Source organism: Orbicella faveolata, unplaced genomic scaffold, assembly GCF_042242905.1.
Source record: "Orbicella faveolata isolate gen_17 unplaced genomic scaffold, um_ofav_v1 contig_15, whole genome shotgun sequence".
Classification (NCBI taxonomy): Eukaryota; Metazoa; Cnidaria; class Anthozoa; order Scleractinia; family Merulinidae; genus Orbicella; species Orbicella faveolata.
This window is the reverse complement of record NW_028301542.1, coordinates 491421-513640: the sequence shown is the minus strand read 5'-3', so window position 1 is coordinate 513640 and position 22220 is coordinate 491421. Positions and strand designations below refer to the sequence as shown.

General features: G+C 37.5%; 2 protein-coding genes and 1 long non-coding RNA gene across 5 annotated transcripts in view; 2 read left to right on the top strand and 1 right to left on the bottom strand.

The window, feature by feature from the left end:
* LOC110069062 (uncharacterized) overlaps positions 1 to 3810 on the top strand; it is a 72049-nt gene extending 68239 nt beyond the window's left edge. The window contains exons 1-3 of one of the 3 annotated variants that reach the window (XM_089287768.1): positions 189 to 367; positions 1394 to 1444; positions 3411 to 3810. In XM_089287768.1, the coding sequence (XP_089143894.1) occupies positions 261 to 367; positions 1394 to 1444; positions 3411 to 3585 (333 nt within the window). In that variant the 5' untranslated portion in view covers positions 189 to 260 and the 3' untranslated portion in view covers positions 3586 to 3810. Of the gene's footprint in view, positions 1 to 188; positions 1445 to 3410 lie in introns of those variants that run through there. The other 2 variants (XM_089287765.1, XM_089287767.1) reach the window with 2 other exon arrangements.
* Positions 3811 to 8731: 4921 nt separating this feature from the next.
* Positions 8732 to 10819, top strand: LOC149113051 (uncharacterized). Its single transcript, XR_016206648.1, has 2 exons — positions 8732 to 8857; positions 10456 to 10819. It is a non-coding gene; the product is annotated as an uncharacterized LOC149113051 (long non-coding RNA).
* Positions 10820 to 11491: 672 nt separating this feature from the next.
* Positions 11492 to 16838, bottom strand: LOC110068998 (uncharacterized). Its single transcript, XM_089287762.1, has 2 exons — positions 16455 to 16838; positions 11492 to 15686 (listed from the first exon to the last, which is right to left on the bottom strand). Exon 2 carries the CDS (start codon positions 15183 to 15185, stop codon positions 14124 to 14126), a length of 1062 nt encoding a protein of 353 aa, XP_089143888.1. The 5' UTR covers positions 15186 to 15686; positions 16455 to 16838; the 3' UTR covers positions 11492 to 14123.
* Between the last annotated feature and the right edge of the window lie 5382 nt (positions 16839 to 22220).

The following is a 22220-nucleotide window of genomic DNA, read 5'->3' as shown; positions in this document are numbered from 1 at the left end:
ATATTTTACTGTAGAAAACGACCATTTTAAAGGCAAGGATATATAGAAATTTGTTTACACCACCAACCAATTATTTTAAAAAACACATATTTTTATGTTTATTTCACTCATTAATAGTACTGTATTTCTAGTATACATTGAAGTAATTGGATTTTTTGTAAAATAATGACTGAAATCTCTCGCCTTCTTTAATCAAAAATCTAGTAACTTATTACAGGTGACTAGAATTTTGTTTAAAGAAGGCTTTGGTTTCGTTTTAAATGAAACTTACTTATTGTTACTTATTGTTGTCTATTCTTAGTCATCCCTTGCCTTCTGAACTTTCCTCTCCATACAAGAAGGATATTCAGATTTACATTTGCGGCAGGTACAGAGATACTTTCACCTATAAATCGTCAAATTTAAAGATACTTTGAAACAACGTTATATCAGATTTGTAACCTGTTGGAGGCTTTGTAGCGTGGTCATGCCTTACACTTATCAATGTCGTGCAGTTATTAACCGGCCAGAAATAACTGAATTTTGTTCATAAACCTCACAATGCAAAATGCGCTAATGGACGAAGCTTCTTTGGCGAAATGATAAAACGTAATTTCCATTTACTTTTAAACGCGTATTGTATGGCGATATCGCCCCCTCCAGTGTTTTAGGCAATAATTATCACGCTTTCACAAACAGAACACACGACTAAAATAATTACATTACAGACTCAGTCATCTGTAATCTACTGACCATTTAAGTCCATTAAAATGGCCTTACATTCAACAACTTCAATTTCGTAATTTGCAAGGTTTATTTCCTATTATACTCAAAAGGCGGTAGCTATCGTAATTTCAATTGATCTTGGACCGACCTTCGCTTAATTTAGACGCGAATTGTATGTCCAACGGGGTTGGTTATGTAATAATGTTTTTTTTATAAAACTCGGTGGAATAATTCATTTCACCTAGTTGTGCACTGAATACTTGTATAATTGCAGAAAATGAAATTTCTTAGACGTTTTCGCTTTTTCCTCCTTTGATCCCTCGTGGGGCTTTTAACAAAAGAAGACTGAAACCCTTGAACGCACTTCTATTCACCGAAATTTTTCAGCGCTAGATTTAGAAACTCTCAGTGTTGCCTAAAGCGACACGCTATTTGGAAGTACTTAGCTAGCACGATATGCTACCTGAAAAAAATAAGCTTAGTGAAAAAGGCTTGAAATTGATTAGGAAGTTGCGTCTGTTTCCTGCCCGATTACTGTTTGGTTTATGCTTTTCTGAAATTCTTTTTGTCCGATTTTTCCGGACCACGCAAACACCAAGCAACTATAAATAACACTACACAGGTTCCATTCTACTCTACAATCGTTATTCCTACTCATAAGCACGCTCTTCACTGATAATCTCTATAGGTCTGAGAATGGTGGTCACATTTTCACTAGGAATTCTTTTATGTATTGCAGGTAAGCATCTTTCGAATATTGTTCGGCCTTCCTAGTGCTAGGATTTCTTTCTTGTCTCAGTGTCTCTAAGGATTGGTAGTTTTATTTAGCTGGATTTTGTCTCGGAGTTCTGAAAACTTGGCCCGCTTCGACTTAGTTTTTACAGCATTCAAACAAAAAGCACTGAAAAGCGGTACTGACATGATAATTTTAAAGGAGAAATCCACGTGGAGTGTGGAGGCCAAAATTGAAGAGTAAAACGATATTTAATCATGAATGTGTCTGACAACTTTTTTTGTAAATATGTTATATCTATCGACTCAATCAGGTTCTTTATTTCATAAAGCAATATCTGCATGGCTGATCCGTTCAACGTGAGTCAGTATTCAAGAAAGCGTGATGATACTTTGTTTTTACATTTTCAAGATATTTCCTTATTATTGGTGTTACTAATGCTCTGCACTGACCATGCTGATTTTCTTGTGTCATATTTTGTAAATTTACTATGAGATTTGCATTCATTGTCTACCTCATAATGAGAATTATAATATCCACAACTAAAGACATTTAAAGAAAAAAATTGTTGTCTAGCTGAATTATCTTTTTCTGTCTTTTTTTTTTTTGGCTTTGTTTTGTGCTTGTCTTATTTTTAAAAGAAATTTGCACATCTCCTTAAATTGACTTGAGCAACCGACGTTTGGGATCAAAACTCGAGGCACATGGGGCTTCTTAAAGAATCATTATCCCAGCATGGTCATGCAATATCCCAGCATGGTCATGCAATATCCAATCTTGTTTTGCAATATTTTTTGCAATATCTGGTCCAGCTTTGTTTTGAACTACTAGGTTTTTGTTGTTTCCAGTAGTGATTTATTTCTATGATCAGCCAAGTTAATGAGACTGTCTTTGTGTTTTATGTATGCCAAGAGGAAACCTCGTTTTGCTCATGTGCGTTAATCTTTGACATACTATTTTGATCCATGAGGTAAAATATTTACTAAGTACCATGTTGGTTTTAAAATTTGAAATTAGAAATCAATCAATGCAACGTGCTAATAGGGATATACATGTACATGGTCATTAATTCTATTCCTTCGACGTACGTCGAAGATGGGAGAGACCAATCGGAATATTTGGCAGGGACGTGCCGCGGGTTCCCAAAACCCACGATAAAAATATAACTGCAACGCTGATGTGGTAGTGTTTGAACATTTCAAAAAAAAAAAAACAACTAAAAGACTATCTAAAAGGTATTTTCAAGGAAGAGAACTATTGATTACAGAAATAATACGATAAAATATACATCTTTAGTATCACCCAACTAGTGGACTAATGCAAATCCTACATTTTAATTGGCTACGCTACCCAGAGGACTATTAGTAAAAGTCCTCGAGTAGCGAAATTGGCGCAATCGAGCATGACGCTTTCTTTTTATTCCCAAATAAATATTTCTTCAACTTGAATTTGCTAACTTTATTATTGCCTTTTCTGTCCGACTAGTTGGGTGATGCTAAAACAATTAGACCCTTCGCCCTCAAGGGCCACGGGTCAATAGCCCATGAGGCGAAGCCGAATGGGCTATTGACCCGTAGCCCTTGCGGGCTACGGGTCTAATGGTTAAACAGAAGATTCAACGGCTAGATCCGTATTTTAAAACCGTGAAATCACGTGACATTTTCCTAATTGTTCTTTTTTTAAAAGCGTCAAGTGAACCAATATTTCCAACTTTATTGTCAATTTTGTTTCAAAGTTTGTCCCTAACATAGGCGATGGACTTCTCTATTGTATTGGTCATGGGGCATGGAAAATTAAAACAGAGTTTTTGCTTGAGAATGTAACCCGTCTCACGTTTAACGAATATCATGTATTATAAAGAGGCGTAGGTTTTGCGCCATAACAGCAGTTGCGGGCTAAAAACAATAACCGCTGAGAATACGTATGCCTTAGAGGCAACCAGTTTGTAATATTCTCTCCCTGTTGTTCTTAGGAGCATCGTTAGTAACTGCTCAAGGGAATTTGCCAGTCGATCCTCAAGACACATCAGAAAAGGACACCGATCCAACTGCTTCTGGAAGCCCAGACAATCTCGATCAACTATATCACACTTTGCACAGATGGCATGTTGCTCCACCCCCTGGCAAAAGATCAGCGATCGAGAGTAGCCTTGGAGCACGGAATTTTATCAGGGGGGGAGATATGTGGAAACTAGTAAACCACCGGAGATTCGATGAAGACTACTGAGCCGTTCGTCAAAAATGATCAAATTTTAAACACACGTAGGACTTAAAGTTAAAATAAATTGACAATTACAGAGAGACCGAGCGAACACTGCTGTAGTATTTTATTACATGAGATAAATAAAAAATTAGGTATACAAAACCCTGAAATGTTCTCTTTTGGTGTTTGGGAGGTTGGTAATGGCAGTTCATAGCTATATAGGTTGTTATGCGCCGAACGAGTTTTCAGGTGATGAAACGTGCTCAACTACGTAGTGTGGATTTTGCATTTCTTTCTCGATGCCGCTGGAATTTGCATAAACGTTCTTGAAAAAAGTGTGAGATTTCTTGCCACAGCAGCATGAAAATGATAATCACGGCCACTTAAAAGGAGGAGGAGGGTTTTGTTTTTCGCGTATGTAACCAGTTGGGGATATACAGCTGTTTCGAGAAAGCTCGTCGGAATAAAGGGTAAAAGCGCACGCGACAACCCCGCAAGTTAGTATGGGTAGAAGTAGAGAGCTGCTACAGGCGGTGAATACTTAATCAGATATAGCAGCATGGCAAACGTCATTTCGCACATTTACTTCTTCTCATCAGACTTGTGGAAACAAGGTTCTTTTCGCCACCTGAATTTTAGAAGAATTTTCAGTGGAAGAAATGTTACAGAAAAATGGTCCTCTGAGTGAAAAATCTGCAGTATCCTTGGTAATACTTTACGCCCAAAAATACAAATTTGTAGCGGAGCTCCGGCGGCCGGAAGGGCCGCCAAGCGGAGCCCCATACTCATATACGAAAGAAAAGGAAACCCATGAGTTGATTTTCTCATGGTTATCATGGCTAACGGTATTGCTCGTGGGCGCGTACGCACGACGGCGACGACGACGACGGAGTCGCGCAACATGGCGGCCATACTCTAAATAATAGGTTGACAGAGATATGCAGCCGTTATTTACCGTGTACTTCTTTGATATTGGATATCCATGTTACGATCAATTGACACCTGTCAAAACGAGGTATCCGCTGACCAGTATCACGTGACCATATCGCGGGCTCAAGCTCATAGCGTGTGTTTTTTTGAAGTTGGCCGCTGACCAAGTGCTGGTTTTCGATTGGATCGCGGGCTCATCTCAGGTTAACTTGTTGGAAACAGGGCAGGATTGTTCGGAGGCCGGTTAACGCTGACCCAGGATTACAAGTTAATCGAATTATTACTTTTTTTTTCTTCTATACAAATGTTTTTTGCTGCTTCGTTTTTTGTATATAGTGATTATTAAAACTCAAAACAGAAGGCCAAACAACTTACAGAAAACCTCAACGCAAAGTTAGAAAACTCAAATAAAAATTCTACCTTTTCCTGGGTTATTTGGCTCGAACAACCCGGCCCAGGAGCTACGCTTTTAGGCTGGCCTAAATCTATATATTAGCTTGACGCTTTCATCCGACCAACTTTTTCGAAACCGCTGTGTAAGCTAGTGTTGATAAAGACGAGCAATAGAGGTATTTGCAAGGAAGGCAAAAGCACCGTTAAAATTAGATCTTTGGTAAAGGTCCTTTAAAGAAAAACAATGTAATGATTTAGGTCAGGGGTTTCAGTAGAGTTACACGAGGTTTCAAATGAAAAGAAAATGGATGTTGAATTCAGGCTTAAGTAATTCATTGGCGATATAGTAACGTTAGAGGAAAACATATTAAAAAAGTAGAATTAGTGTTGGAGATTAAGAGGAAAATCCTTTCAAACCATTTTCTGATAAGAACTGTTTGAAAGAAAAGCTCGCTAGGAAAGGTGCTTACGATGGAAATCCTATATAAAAATAATTTTGGTTGCCTCTTGGAAATAGCTATAGTCCGGAACGTTCATGACAAAAGTTGATGGCTTGGGAGAAAAACTCTATATATAAAAAAGGAATTGTTTTTTCAAGTAAACATAGTTATTTCAAGATATTTTAATATTTTTTTATTTGTAACATCGGGGGCGCCTGTGCATGGAAAACTGCAACCAAACGATGGTCCAGTAAACAGACATAAAGCGAAAGTAGATCTCATGGTTTGATTACGTCTGGGGTAGAGGGAATGGAGAAAGCTTGGAAAAATGTCAATATCTACAAAACCGTAAAGATATAAAATGTCATAAAACTGTTAAATGATGTTAAAATGATGTAATTGTGTTAGATTTATAGACAGGATTGGAATCTATATCCGAATATTAAAAAGAATAGGAATTTTGTAACTACTCGCTAGGGTAAATGTCAATATCTACAAACTATAAAAATGTGAAATGTCATAAAACTGATAAATGTTAGAATGATATAACTGTGTTTGTGTATCTATTATCAAGACTGGAATCTATATCGGAATATCGAGAAGAGGAATTTTGTACCCATATACTTGGGTATTTTGGCAGGTTTCAAAGATGGAATTGCGATTTTGAGTCTTGCCTAACCTAGAAATGCTCGGTTTTTTTATTTGAATAAGGGATATCTTTCCTTGCGAACGGCAGATACTTGTTTCAGGAATTTAATCTCACTTCCACAAAAAGTACGAAAAGAAAACCTCTCCCGAATAACGGGGACAGCTTATTTTCAAATTATGCTCGCATTAAATATAAGAAACTCATGTATTCGTGCACCAATGAGGCCAAAACTGAATGATTCTCATGAATTGGTTAGTTCGTGTGTTCAATACTAAGAACGATGGGAATACTGATTGTTACGATTAAAAAATGATGCTTTAAACATGAGGCGATTTTCACCTGCAGTATCCATGAAAAAGTTCGTTAAGGAGACAGAAATCTTGGCGAAAGTAAAATTAGGGCTTGCCATAAGTTGCTCGGCAACTTTTTGGCAACTTTTCGTATTTCGAGCAACTTTTTTGTTTCGAGCAACTTTTTGCATTCTGAGCAATTTCAAGTTTTCTAGATATCGGAGCAGCTTTTAGTGCTGTAATTGGCCATATATACTTCCTTATTTTACAATGCTTCAGTAGACAACTTGTGAATTTCTTTAATTTTTGTTAAATTTTTTAAATGTTTGTTTAAAAAAATTTAAAAAATTTTTAAAAAATTTTGATATTGACGCGTAGTATTCACTCATACGTATTGTGACCAAATTTATTTAGCGACGTTAGTTACAACGCAAAATTGCACAAAATGCTTAGAAATGTTACTTTTGTTGTACAGATTGCATATTTTTGCATCAGACCAAATAAAAGAAGAGAGAAACAAAAAATGTTTTGGCCTTTTTAGCAACTTTTGAGCAACTTTCGTTACAAAGAGCAACTTGACTTTTTTCGGAGCAACTTTTGAGCAACTTTTTGGGAAATTCCGAGCAACTTGTGGCAAAACCTAAGTAAATTTATGAGTGCTGAGATATAAAATTCTTACCTAAATTCCTAGAAAAACTGAGAACAACAGATCTGACCCCATAGTGATATCGGCCACTGACGGCATTTATAAATAGGAGTATCGGCTGCGAAGTTGAACGGACTCGGTGAAGTGAGCGTTATTTATAGATAGTGTTTGCGTGGTCGGGGAAAATGGACACCAAAATTGAACTAACAAACAGTCCGCCAGAAAATATCACGAGGCTTCCTTATCAATTTGAAGTCATTTTTACGAAGAAAAACGCCGCTTATTGTCAAAATCCTTCAAAATTAAATAACCTCTTGCTTCAGGTAACGCACAGTTTCTAATTGTGGCAGTATTTCGAACGTTCAGTGAATAGGACTGATGTTTTGGAGTTTTGAACTACTTGCAATTGATAACAAAGTTTAAAACGAAAGAATCGAAACCTAACAGTATAGACATGTAAGGGGAAAACAAACATGTCACCAATTTTGCTTGCAGAAAAACTATTACATAACCAAGCTTAAGGTACACATCTGGCATCTAACGCAATCGAAGAAATCGGTCCCAAGCCAATTGAAATTATAATAACTAGGACCGCCCTTTGAGTAAATATAGAAAATAAAATCTGGCAAATTGTGAAATTAAATATATAAGTTCCGAATCTTGTATCTGGTTTGATTATTAGTATGATGAAAATCGGATCGATTTTAGCGAAATCAACTTAGTACCGTGCGTCATATTGGATTGGGAATTTAAAGGACAAATTTTGTCATGGTTAGCTAATTACCACAGAACTGTAATTCACGTGTAAGTCACGGTGACCATGCTACAAAACACGGTATATACGGCCGGCATCTTGCTGGTATCATGTATAATAATATACAGAATGTAAGACTCTTAATGCACGAGAATATGAAAAATTATTTAGCTTTTCGCCCCCAATACTCGATCCGTTTTCAAAACAGACTTTTTGCACTTATTTTGTTCTTTAATATTCGTAGAGTGTAGTTCAGTAGTTATATTGTTATCCCCGCCAGAAGATTAAGTCGATTACATTGTCTTGTTTTCACATTTTTTTTTTTCTTTTTTTGTTGAATCACACGTCTCATTGTCAGAATTCGTTTTCTCGGCTTTCAATTCCTTGCCGTTTTCATCAGTTAATTTTGTCATAATTTAGAAAGTCATTTTGTTTTATAATAGCTGTAGCTGTACATAATAGTAATAAATATAAGCAGAACCAATTAGAAAACAAGACACCAGTTCGGAACTTATATTTTTAATCTAGTCAATATAAGTCAGGCTCTTATTCCATTACTTAGCTTCAAAAGACGGTAATTTTATTCTACTGTGCTTTAGACAACAATATGTAACTTGAAGGTGTTAGCTCGGTGATGTATGAGCACTGATAAGATATTTTACGTGTTAGGTATCTACTCTTAAAGGGATAACCTGTCGACACGCTTAAACATCTCTTTTCAAGACCTTTCTATCAAGAGCTTCAAATTAATCGTCGGCACTGTTAGCGACAATTTCACAATGCTAGAATTAGAAACTTTCAGGATTGCCTCAAGGGAGACGCTGCCTAATTTGGAAGTATTCTTGTAATATACGCCGTTCTCCTTAGTGAAAACGACTTCAAATTAACAAGGGAAGTTTCGTCTATTTCCTTCTTGAATATTTGGTTAAAGTGTATGAACTTTTGATACGCATTTTCCCGGACCACGCAAACATCAGTTGCTATATAAATAATGCTGAACTAAATCCATCCAATTTCGCAAATCACATCACTCCTGCTCATACGCCGGTGCTTGGCAGATATTACTATGGGTCCGAGTCTCTTGATCACGTTAGGAATTGTTATATGTCTTACAGGTAAGGAACATATCTAGATGTCAGAGCTTTTTGTTTTTTTCGAATCTGGTTCCGTCTTCCCTCCGCTATGAGTTCTATTTTATCATTTCAACAATTTCGTTAGAGATTTGTATTTGTATTAGCAGATGAAACATGTGTCTTGGAGTTTATTTTCTCAATATTGTCCCGTATATTCATTCAGTCTAGTATTTGAAATGCTCTCATGCAAATCCTTGAATTGCTTTACCATTCAATCACAAGTGTTCCGACTATTTGTGCGTCATTTTCTGCTGACGTGTAAATGACATAAGTTATATTTAATATTTATGGTTCATTGCGAAGAAGGTTGTGCTGTTGATGTAAAGAAGACGCGATGTTTTAGGCCCGGGTCACGTTTCTGACAATATACAAGTTTTTTTATGAATTAAGTGAAAGTCAAATCCTGAATCAAGCTTACACTCAATTAAACATGGAGTCAAGATGATATTTCTATAATTACTATGTTTTAGTTCATGTTGCGGCAGACTGAATACACTTTACACTGGAGATGTTCATTTTTGTGTGCAATCAGTACTGAAATTGACAAACACGATGACTTTATAATAACAATTGCAACTAATAATATCTTGGGTTAAAGGAATATATATTTCAGTCGTTGTGTGGTTGTTGTATTTGTGACTTTCGAGAGCTGCTAAAATTAATTTGTGTGACCTCACAAGATCATCCGAGTTACTCCATGTTGTGACTTACTGTTTCATTTGCCAATGAAACTGCTAATCTCATCATGACCGCGCAATATCTAACTTAGTTTGAGCCGGTTGGCCCTCGAAATTTTCACCAGAATTCCCTTCTTGCACAGCTAAGGGTAGCGCGAAAACTTGCTTTTGATTCATCTTTGCTTTGTGTTATTTCCCTGCTCTTACATGTATACTGACATTTCTATCCAAGAGTTAAAACTTTTAATTCGTACACATCATCTTGGAAATGCGCGTCACAAGCGCGGCTCATCACGAACTCAAAGTCTACTGGTAAATGAGTCGGTGAAATTCCCAGTATCTTGTCACTGTTATATTGTGAGAGTGGTTAAAGAAGTTGTCTCACACGTTGTAGAACTCAAGGCAGTAGAATAGGGTATAACTTACAAAGTCAAGAACAAGGTTCTTTACTCGGGGTTCTATAATAGAAATTGAAACTTGGAAGTGACTTTGTAATGATACGGGTTTAGTTAGCGTATGTTGGACTACGATAGTGATAAAGTTTCTGCATGGAAAATAGCTAGTCTAGGATAGGGCACGGGTATTTGGTGCCTAGGTAATCTAGAATACGGTTGCAAAATAAAGCTGATCATGGTCTAGTATAGAGTAAGGGTTTCAGAGTCGCAACGGCACAGCCCCACCCAAAGATTTACAGCGTACCCATCCCGGGTGATCATTCATGACCAAGAAGTCATTCGCCCTCCGGATATCAATAGGAATTAAACAGATAGGTCAAGAGAGAAGATCAAATCCTCATCTTTGCTGCATTATGATGTTGCACCAAATTCTTCTAACGAAAATGAATTTACGTCTCTAGAAGGCTGTAAGGAGAACTCATATTTTGAAACTGATCTCCTCCGTCAGGAACATCGTTGCTAGTCACTGCTCAAATACAGTGGCCCCCGAGACCTGGAGACGAAGCTCAGAAACCTCAAGAAGCAAGTCTGGATAAGGTGTATCTGTTAGAAATCAAACCATTAAAAGCGAAACTCGCTGGTTATTCAAGAGAAGTGGTAAAGAGTAACCATGAAGCACGGAAATTTATCCCCGGAAAACTGTGGAAAAGAGGGAGCCGCCAGAGTTTCGATGAAGACTGAACGATCGCAGGCATATCATGAAATATGAACACCCGTTGTAACTAAAAATTAATTTGTTGGCAATAACATATTAAAACAAGCTGTAATAAATGCTATGTTAGTGAATAAACAGCTACATCTTGCTCTGAAAATTTAGTTCTCCTTTAATCTGAAACTGAGTCCAATATCGTTCTCCGGCTGGCCGAAGGCCGGCCTGAATGTAACGTGATTGGGGATCGAGGAAATTGGAACTCAAGAAGAGTAGAACCGTTGCGTAAATGACGCCGATAGTTGAAAAACAATACTTATACGTCCTAAGCTTCACATTTATGGGAAAAATCCTTTGTCTGGAAACGTCAGTACGAAGTTCAGGATGTATAAAGTATTGTTATTCAAATTTAGGCACCATTTCCGCGAAGGGTTTATGGCCGCTGGGAATTCTTAATAGGGATGCTAGTTATAAAATTATAAACTAGGCATGATTTCTAAACTGTCTGTTCCTTGTTTTTCACTTGTACATCTTCATTAGTGCTATGTATGGAAGAAAGACACAAACAAACAATGATTGCTCCAAACTTTTTGAGTTTTTTTATTTTTGAGTTTGAGTTTTTGAGTCTTTTTTTTGAATTTGAGTCTTTGAGTTTCCTTTTTTGACTTTTTTTGATTTTTTTCTTTTTAAGTTTTCTCCTAAGTTTTCTCCAATAACAGAAACGAAGACTCAAACAAGTGAAAAAAATCTGTTTATTTCATCACTGTTTTATGATTTGTATTCTTAACGTCGAGACAGCAGAAAGCAAATCGTAATTTTTAAGAAGATTACGACATTTTTTAATTTTTTAATTTTTAATTCTTTTAATTCTTTAATCAAAGACATGTTCCGATGTTACTAACATCATCGTCAGTTACAGAATATTTGAAAAACCGTATATTTATGACTGGAAACCGTGATAATACTTTCAACCAAATCACCCATATACTCTTAGATTTCACGACTCCTTCAGGCGTTAAAATCGCTCCAAGCCATGGAAAAAAAGAAAAGTGGAGGAAAAAAAAAGATTGGCATTCCCTTCAATTTTTATATCGTCTACTTTGGACGCTTGGACAGGGCGCGATTTCTTTAACACTGTTTTTATAAATCCAGGCATATATATAAACTGGAATCAAGATGAACAGTTACGTTTGAGTTCAATTTAATTAATCATGAGTTGGTCAAGACTGCTACACAGAGAATGAAAGCAAACAAAGCAATTGGTCATGACCACATACCACCACGTGCACTCAAGGCGTCCATTCCATCGATTATACGGCCTCTTAGTCACCTAATTAACACTATCATTACTTTGAGAGCTGTCCCTGACTCCTGGAAACGAGGAGAGATCGTACCACATCATAAAAAGGAGTCACAATTAGAGAAAGAGAATTTCCGACCAGTCACAGTTCTTCCAGCAGTGTCCAAGATCTTTGAACATCTTATTCATCAACAATTGACAGTTCATCTAGAGAAGATTCTTCATAATTCTATGTTTGGATACAGAAAAAATCATGGGTACCCGACGGCACTCCTTGCACTCACTGAACAGTGGAAGGAAGATCTTGATAATCATAACATAATCGGCACAGTAGCCATTGATTTAAGTAAGGCCTTTGACTCTCTATCACATGACTTAATTCTAGAAAAACTTCAATTCTATTGGTTAGGTGATCATGCGCTATCTTAAATGCGAAGCTATCTCTCTTCTCGCCATCAAAGAGTGAAGCTCGGTACCGCCTTCTCCACGTGGGAAGGGGTGTTAAGAGGAGTCCCTCAAGGCTCTGTCTTGTCACCTACATTATTTAATATTTTTATACAGACTTGGCGTATGCAATAACACAATGCAGGATTATCAATTATGCGGATTATACAAATATCCATTGTTCCAGTAAGAACGTACGCGCTGTTGAAGACAACCTAAATAGTGATCTTGAGAACGCAACTACATGGCTTATTCAAAATGGCATGAAACCAAATCTGGAAAAGTACCGGGCCATGGTCCTTGGCAGAAAAGAAGAACAGCTACTCCTTAAATCGGGTAATATTGATATTAGGACCACAGAAAAGACTAACCTCTTGGGGGTTGTACTTGACAGTAAGCTAAAACTTGACGATCATGTATCGAGTATTTGCCGCAAAGTGAGTGCTCAAATAAACGCCCTTAATAGACTGAAAAACATTTTACCACTTAAAACCAAGGAATCGTTTGGCACTATTGCGGAAAAAGAAACACTACAAAAATCGAAAAAGTCAACGAAAGGGCGTTGAGATATGTCTATAATGATAAACATGTATCCTATCAGCATCTCTTGGACAGGATAAGACTACCCTCCATAGAATCTCAAAGAATTCAAGACTTGTTATTGACAATACATAATAGCATATCGAACAAAGCACCACGGACAATTAGGAACCTTATTCATTTACGCTCATTTAAGTACAATTTCAGGCGCCAAGAATGTGTTTTATCTTTACGTAAAGTTAACACTACTAAATATGGACTCAAGTCGTGGAGATATTTTGCAGCCAAGAAATGGAATCAACTATCAAATGACATTAAAATAAAAGTAGGCACCAATGAAATAGTAAACAGAATTAGATCGCTAAATTTCGGGGATTAGTGCGGCGGTAATATTTTTATAATAATTTTGAATAGTTTTAATCAGTATTTAATTTGTGATTTTTACCTGATGAATTGTGATATTAGCGTTGTTTAGTTTTCAAGTTCTCGTTAGTTATTAGGTGGAACACCTGTAAACTAGCTCTCAAGCTAAGCGTATATCCACGTTAAATAAAGCATTCATTCATTCATTCATATATAAATTTCACCCTCACTAAGAACAAAATTCTGTCCGTGTTTTGCTATGTTGCTTTTGTCCTTTCCTCAAACCACGCCAAGCCTGACAAATATGTTTGCCTGGTTTGGTGAGTCTGTTGTAGTTGCTCTTCATTGGCCAACTTTTACAATTCAATTTTGATGTTTCCTATTTCCATCTCATTCCCTTAGCTAGTGTAAATATAATTATATTATAAAAAAAAAATTAAAAAACTGATTATGAGTAAATCAAATCTTCCGATTCTATTGCTGGAATTTTTTAGAAAAAATTAATTACAGTTTGTTACTTAAAATTGGAAGTTTACGAAAATATCCGTCATCTATAAATATATAAATATAAATCTATGAAAATATCGTTTTATCAATCTCTGGCCGAGGTTTCCCAGGACAGCGTTTAGACAGTTTCTTGTCCGTCAATTCAATTGCATCTGTAGAAATGCATTTTTTTTTTCACTCTTTTGCTGTCAAAAGTTATCAAGATGGCTGAATGGTACAATGGGAGGTTTCCCAGGACAGCGTTTAGACAGTTTCTTGTCCGTCAATTCAATTGCATCTGTAGAAATGCATTTTTTTTTTCACTCTTTTGCTGTCAAAAGTTATCAAGATGGCTGAATGGTACAATGGGAGTTTTCGGCTCGGGAATGGAAATATTCCATTGCGGTGTATATAGGATTTTTCCAATGATTTTCGGAACCATGTCAACTTCAGGCTTTCTTTTGAAGACGTTGAGATTTTTATATTTCTCTGGTACTTCTTTTCTTACATCTCGCAGTATATCTGCCCAGTTGTCCAGAGGTAGCTGAGGATAATCTCTGTGTTCGTTGTTTATGGCCGTCACTGATGTGTATCGAACGACTTGACCACGAAATAGAATATCTGACGCTAAAATAACATATTTTTGACTTTCCCACCAGCTTATCGCCTCGTAGTCGAGTCTATAAGGTAAGAGATGCTGAATCGCTTTGGTGTGAAAGGCATTGACAGCGGCGTCAAACGCGATTGTCGCCGGTAAAATTGGCGGGAGATTACCTGCGGCGGTGCGCGGCGAGCAACAAAGCCCGGGAACATAAGAGCCGTTTAGCACGAGCTTTCCACAGCGACTACAGTAATTACACAGACCTATTGCAGGCTCGTAACCTAAAAGAAAGTTTTCAAAAGCTTGAAGCGGATATGTAGTTCCTTTGCTGTAGCCCGTGTCACGTGTCATGTTTGACGTAAAGGAAAATTCGACATCGTCATCCATAAACACGAAGTACAGGTAATTCTTGTTCCTTTTCAGAGCCAATTGATAAAGAATATTTCGTCCGGCACTCCATGAAGTGTTCTTGCCGTCAACATAGACAACACCGCTTAAATTTCTCGAGGAGTCCAAACACTGTCTCCCCCAGCTTAATACCAAAACATCTCGTGTGGCGCGGCTGTCAAGTTTTATAAACGACGAGAAATGTTCAGACAGGCAACACTCTGCTTGTACGAGATATACGATGCCTTTTCCTTTTTGATTCAACGGCCCGTGGTCAAATCCATCGTTATTTAACGTATATAAATTACTTGCGAAGGAGATAACTCGAACATGATAACAGACGACTAAAAATAGTCCAACTGCTGATAGCAAAAGCAAAGTAAAACTGGAAGGAACATGAATATTCATCCATGGACCGTGTTCAGTCACTCGGTAACCAATTCCTCCGATATTCCTTTCTTCAGAGCTCTTAGATACTTATAATGCTATTTAACTTCAGAACGGCTTTCAAAATTTCTCCAAAACAAAAACTTCATTGAAGTGTTGCAAACTGCGCCCTCGCTACCAGTAACATGTGGCACCGATTCAGGGTATTATTTTGTATTTCAGGTATACTGTAAAATAAATTACGATATTTCATTTCCAGTGGAACATTGAAAAAATATAAACTTCTTTAAACTTACCACAAACAAATAACTCAGGTCTAGGTTTGGCTTTTATCACATTGTTAATTACAGTCTGAACCATCGATTTCATTTCACACCTTGATACTTGAAGTGTCAGTTGAAAGTGTCACTGGTGTGAAATATTTAGGGCTATAAGTCTTTTATTTTATAGGTCAAGAGTGGTTACGGTTTGGTGGATTTCATAAACTGACACGTGCTCCCCCAGTTGGCAACTCCATTAACCCTAAGAAATGAACAAAACACCAGTTTTTCAATTTGTTTTACCACTTTAGAATACAATTAGTTCATTGTTTCGCGATGTGGGAATAAAGTTCATCAAAAATGGTTAAAAAATCCAAAATATATCGATTCCTTTTAGGTTTGTTTTCCAACTGAAAAATTCGAATAATTTGCGTCTCACTGTTCGCTTCAATGATGCGATTCAATTTGAAGTAAAGTTGTCAATCCATTTCTCGTTCAACGACAAAACAAATTAGTTTACAAAATCCAGTTTTGACATTTACGTAAACTGGCATGGCCATAGCGAACAAACCAATACTTAAATTTCCCTTTATAACGTCCAATTTTCGACTGAAATTCTGTTAACACTTTCACACCTATGAAAATGTTTAGTTATTCTCCACTATCTGTTGTGTTTTACGTTTCAGAGGAAAAAGCCATCAACTCTACATTTTTCTCATAATCACCTGTTCTAATGATCACTTCTGTCAAAGCTTTGCCGTCTTTCAAAGCCCAACCTTGACCGAAGCCGCTTGACTACCGGGGTAAAATTAGTTTTCTTTAAAGTAAAGCGCTTCATTTGGTTCAAAGGACATGACGGGAGGAAACAAATTTTAGGAGGAAATTTCTACTAACATCGAGCCAGTCAGTGGTGGCACAATATGAAAAATCAAAATTCTTAATAATTCGTCGTTTAATCTATGACCCGCCAAAAATCACAAATTCGGGCCCCACCTGTCGTAAAAACACGCAAAATTTAAGTGACTCATACCTTCTCATAAACTTCGTTCTGTTCAATCCGCATCACACAAGACTCCAGTTTGAGCCTGGAAAATTACTGTTAAGGGGTTTACAAGTAATTTAAGTCCAATTTTTCTTCCCCAAAATTCTTGATTATGCACACTTTTTCAAGAGGCAAATTTCCTACGCGTTAAAAACACCGTCCCATAAAGCCTTTCGGTGCAGATACGTAATTGTCCATAACAAAATCTGTGTTAGTGTTACTGTTAAGCTAGCGAGAGTCTCTGTATAAGCAATGTTGCTCCTGTCAGTCCGATATAAACTAGTTGGCCAAGAAAAAGTTAGCCAAGAAAAAAAAAAGAAAAAGTTAAAACAAGTTAGCCAAGAAAGGGTCTTAAATATATAAATTTTCGTCTGTAGAGATAGCTATTTATTATCCAGAGAAAAGGAACACACAAATACAGAACGCACTGTTTGCTTAAAGAGGATTTTTATCTCCAAAGTCTTGTGTTGGGCTAATCGTTTTTGGGCCTAATAACCCTTCTAATAGGATACGAACACAATGAATGCAACACTCAAAAAGAGTCATCATAAAAGTACGTTTTTACTATACTTACAATTTTCCAAAGACTCTTAAAATATTTGTAGGTACATCAGCTTACATTATGTCACAGGACCTAAAGTAATCTATGAGGGGTGCGCTCCTATCTTTTTTTTAATTGTGCCCAGAATACAAAGAATGTTTCTGTGTCGACGTCACACTGCTTGTGGAACACCCAGGGCTGCTGGGTTTCAATTCGCCTGCTATCGAGAAAAACACGATACCAGGCCCTTGTCGTCAAGCCGACAACCGATCATCGACCGAAGTGTTCCGAAAGGATCCGAATCGAAACGTTCACAGAGCCGAAGCAGAGGCGAGACAAGGCTGTCTAACATTGGAATAATCTCCCACTCCGCACTACAGTCCACACTGTCTGTTCCTCATATCTTTTTAAGTACGAGAATAAATCAGGCGAGTATTTTTTATGGCATATACAATTGTGAGTCCACTCACTATGGAAACAGACATTGTAGCCAGTGCCGGGGTGTGTTATATTCCCATGTCTAACAAAAGTCATCGGCGCGCGCGTGCCAAAAAAAGGACAACCACAACAACCTTTCTGTTATTATTTTATAAAAAAGACTTAATATTACCTAAAAGAACGTCTTAAATAAATAAACAATTATTCACCGACCTCAGAGTTAATAATTGTTGCATGAGTATGTGCCACGCCAGTGAGTCAGTGAATCAGGAAAAAACAAATACAGTGTGAAGTTATTTAGCGAAATCATTCCATACTGACTTAAAAGAATTGAACGGGTTTTGTTTATCGATGGATCGATCGATCAACCTATCAATTAAAGCTTCCAAACTCAAACCACTATTCACCAGTGTGGTACATACCAACTCTATGATTATCCTCTATGCTACCTGCACTATAATGCTCTTGACCAACTCAGATGTGATGACAAGTCGATGCTGTTTTGTCATCTTGTGTGGATATTCCAGTGTATTCATTGTTTTCTTGCTGTTCCAGTTGTTACGATGCCCGTGGTTTGTCGACATTACGTCTACCTAACTAATTTGCTCTAAAACTGTTTTGCTAGTCCGCGAAAACATTGGCTCTTCTTTATCCAAGCTTTAGTACTTACCCTCAACTGTTTTCGAGTTAGTTTGACTCGATCCAGTCTTCAAGACGCCATCCAGTTGCTCCGCCGAATGGAAAGTCTACCAACGCCTACAATTTGTAGACGGTCTAAGCTTCCTGCGCCTGCGAAGTGCAATGCAAGCGGATTCCTTGAAGAGACTCGTCTCACGAGGCAACGCTGGCAAAGAGCCATGCATATCTCGTTGTTAACGCCGCCTGTAAGCGAGATAAGGCTCTCGGGAAATTTTAACTGACTTTCAGGCTGCGCTAGCTGTCTGTTCACTCTCTTGATAGATGAAGATCTTCTCGCAGGGTGCATCTTGTTGGTCAAGTGTCTGGTAGACCGATTTTGGAGGCTACCTAGGCTTAAACTTGTAAGCGGGTTATCTAGGGTGTGTGCTTTGTCCCAGATACCCACTATACTAGCCGCTTACACTAGTTAGGTATCTGCAACTAGAAAACTGACAGCTTAACATGACAGAAAAACAAAGCGATCATCGTGTTAAGCTGTCGGTCTCTAGTTTCCTAAGCTTCTTGATTGATTAAATTAATTTTAAACATCTGGATGAACCTTGAGCCGAAAAAAGACCCTATTAATAACAACGATGCTGTCATTAAAGGGAAATGTTCCTGTCGATAGCAGTGATAGTGCTGCCATTGAAAGAAACTAAGAAAATAAAAAATTATTAGAAAACACTGAGCGGGAGATTGCCGAAACAAAGCCGAAGCGTACCGAAGAAAAGCCGAACATCAAATCTTGTGCCGAATAATTGAATCAGTGAAATATCCGAAGGCCGTTTTATGAAACCCAGGAAGGGGAAAGGGGAGGCCCGAACCCAACCCGGCTACCCAATATTAACTTAATTTTCTAACATAAGTTAAGCCGAATCAGCCGAATATTGGCGAATATAAGCGGAATGTAGGCCGAACGTTTGCCGAATTTAAGGTTCATCCAGAGCTCTAGCTATTTACCCACCCTACCCTACCCACAAAGAACTGCACTAACCACTACTAGAAAGATGAACTTTAGTCTCTCGTTGCCAAGGCAATCCTGTGAACATTGGGCGCTGATACGTTACAGTTTGTAAGGGTAGCACTGGAATGGACTGCTATCTAAGGACAGCAGACTGACCGCTTGACGACGTCGGTAGAAACTGATCTGTAAAGAAGAGAAACCAAGCATAAGAAAAAACTAAGAGCCAATTTTTACCACGAACTGAAATTTTCACATAGCCTGTACTTGATCGCATATACAGTTTCTTTGAAAGTATCCTCGATACACGAGCGGAAACATTTCAAAATATATGCAAATAGACGCATGTAGGATAGACATTTTGCCCAACTTCACACGATTTTGTTTGGTCGTTATAACCATACATTCAAGCTACAAGCGAACACACATTTCCCTAGAATAAAATAGACATAGAGGAAAAATAGAAAGTAAGTTTGTTTAGGCATTTTTGATTTCAGACGGTTATTCTAATTTGTAAATTTTGATACGACTTCCTAGTTCTCGAGGTTTTGTCCCCGGGTTTCGTCCAATATACGACGTAAACAATTGAGGAAAAGGCACTAATACTCATACATAGAAAATAACGGGTAAAACCTAAGTAAACAAACAAATTAATTGCAAACAATCGTACATTTACCTGGCCATGAGTATAGGAAGATTACACTTTCACACCTCGTCACCATGATTAATTCACGAGGCCGAGCGATTGAGCGTTTTATTTTGGCCTTCTTCAATCGCTACCTATGAATTGAAAATGCAAATAAAACTAACTGAATTACAGTTTACCAAGACCATGTGTAGTTATGACTGAGGCCGCCTTGTTCACATTACTTCAGAGGAATATAAAAACGCAACAATCACCGGTCATTTTGGATTTGTGTTTGAGGAAAACTCGGTCAGGGAAATCACGTGATTATCGTGACGCCACCGTTGTCGAAAGCTTCGGTTTTCAAAATGTTTTCCGTCAACACGAAAACGCAAAGCCGGCGTTTTCAAATTCCTCCGGTTTGAAGAGCGGTTTCGAAAAGCTTCGTTTTCGTGACGGATTATTGTGGTCGGTTGGCCAAACCGTAGAAATAAAACTCCGGCGTAGCGTGAACGCCTGAAATTGTTGATTCAAAGCCTACTTGAACTCTCACAGAATAAGACTATTTGGTTAACTAAAACACTGTCTTACCTGCCGTAGTTTTGCCAGCTATGCAATTAAAGCCTTGGAGCTATTTAACCTTTGGTGTGCCGGCGTGGAAAGCACTAGTTTCAAGTATTTTAGGCTTCGAAATATTCACCAGCAACTTCACCTCTTGGTACAATTGAATTAATTAACTCAAATTTGGCGCCAATTGTCTGACTGCACGTGCTCCACCAAAAGAAGGAACGTGATTGGTTCAAGTTACGAGAACCGCACGGAATATTTCGCTGTTCCAGTGTGTTGTTTATATGCTAATTAAATAATTGTATTTTTTAATCAACAAAAAGGAGAAAATCTTAAACTTTACTAGGAAGAACAACTTTAATTAAACCGAAATTCCCACCGTTGGAGACAGGTTTCCGTATAAGTGATCGGTGGAAATTATTGATTGATTTTTAGATTATGGGAGCTGAAGACGAGCAAAGAAAAATATTTTACTTAGTGGGGGAGGGACGAAAACACCACCAGCATACCCCCTCCCTATTAAAGACAAACTGTCATGTTAGGAAATGACGTGTTCATCCGGGTTCCTATGGTACAACAATCAGTAATAACGGTCTGGATAATGTTAGCTTAAAAATGACAAACAGCCAAACTTTATATTGACAAATGCAGCTCCTGACAAATGACAATGCACAAATTTTGACTGTCAGCTGCATGAAACATGTTCGGAAATTGTAAGTGACAAACAGCCGAAATTTTAATTCACAGCTGTCTTGACTTCACTTGACTTATTGGCAACTGGCTAAAGGCCAGCATTTTAACTGATAACCGATAACAAACGTTTCGCAATATATCGGCTAACAACGTAATTTGTAGTACATGTTTTGAGCCCAGGAGTATCAGTAGTTCGTATAGTGTGATCGTCCGGGTGAGTGTAGTTCTGAAAAGAACTGTTGTTGGTGACTGACGTTTCGACAACCTGAGCGGAAGTCATCTTCAGAGTCAAGTGAATAGTGTTTGTCAGTCGATGATGTTATACGTCTGATCCGTTGAACGTAATTGGTCAGTATAGCCATGATGGTATTGTATATGTTATTTTCTGCTCTCCTGTCCACTCGATCTCCTGTTTTGTTGTCAAACAATTGTGATTGGTTGACAGAAATAATATAACAGGCACCGCTGGAACGTTAAGGCGCATGCTCAGTATGTCGTTTCCCAAACATTGAAGAGTTTGGCTGCTTCTTATGAATCATTATTTATTTATTTTAGATATAGACAGAATTTTGCTCTGTCACTTAAAAGTTCTGCTGCTCCAGGGTTCCTCTTTGTTCCATACGAATTTATCGTTGTTTTTGTCTCTGAAATTTTCTCAGTTTCCTAGACTTTTCGATTCAAAGTGTCGACGCATTTTAAAACAATGAAAGTTAATGAAAAAAAATGATTTATTCCGACGTTCTCAGTATGCGCGAATTTTGGCTTCGAAATGTTAATTACTTGCAAAGATTTGAGTTGGATTAGGTTATTAGATATTCCAAAAAATAGTTGTGTTGAAGCAATTCCTCGGTACATTCAAATGTTGTAGTCTTATTCTTAACCCCCGGCATGTGGCCTACTTTCTCCTTTAAGCTCATTCGAATAACAATCATCGCATTTACATGTTCTTAGAAATAAGAAAACAGTTTACATACGTCTCTAAGCACCTCAATGAAAACACCTGTCGTAAACCTTATCGCACATGCGTCAAACTTGAACAAAACATGTCGTCTTCACCAACAGAAACCTTTTTTATCACTGACTTTTTTTATCAACGATATTTCAAATATGTTGACGAGAATTCTGGTGAATATGTTCTAAGAAAAACAATGTAAATGTTACTGAATTAAACAGGCTTTTCGTGTGTCAACTATTAATAATAAATGAATCTAATCGCCATGGCATACACGAAGGATACGAAATTGCAAAAAA

Excerpts from the sequence above, each read along its gene's own strand:
- LOC110068998 (XM_089287762.1), bottom strand. The coding sequence starts at position 15,185 with ATGAATATTCATGTTCCTTCCAGTTTTACTTTGCTTTTGCTATCAGCA.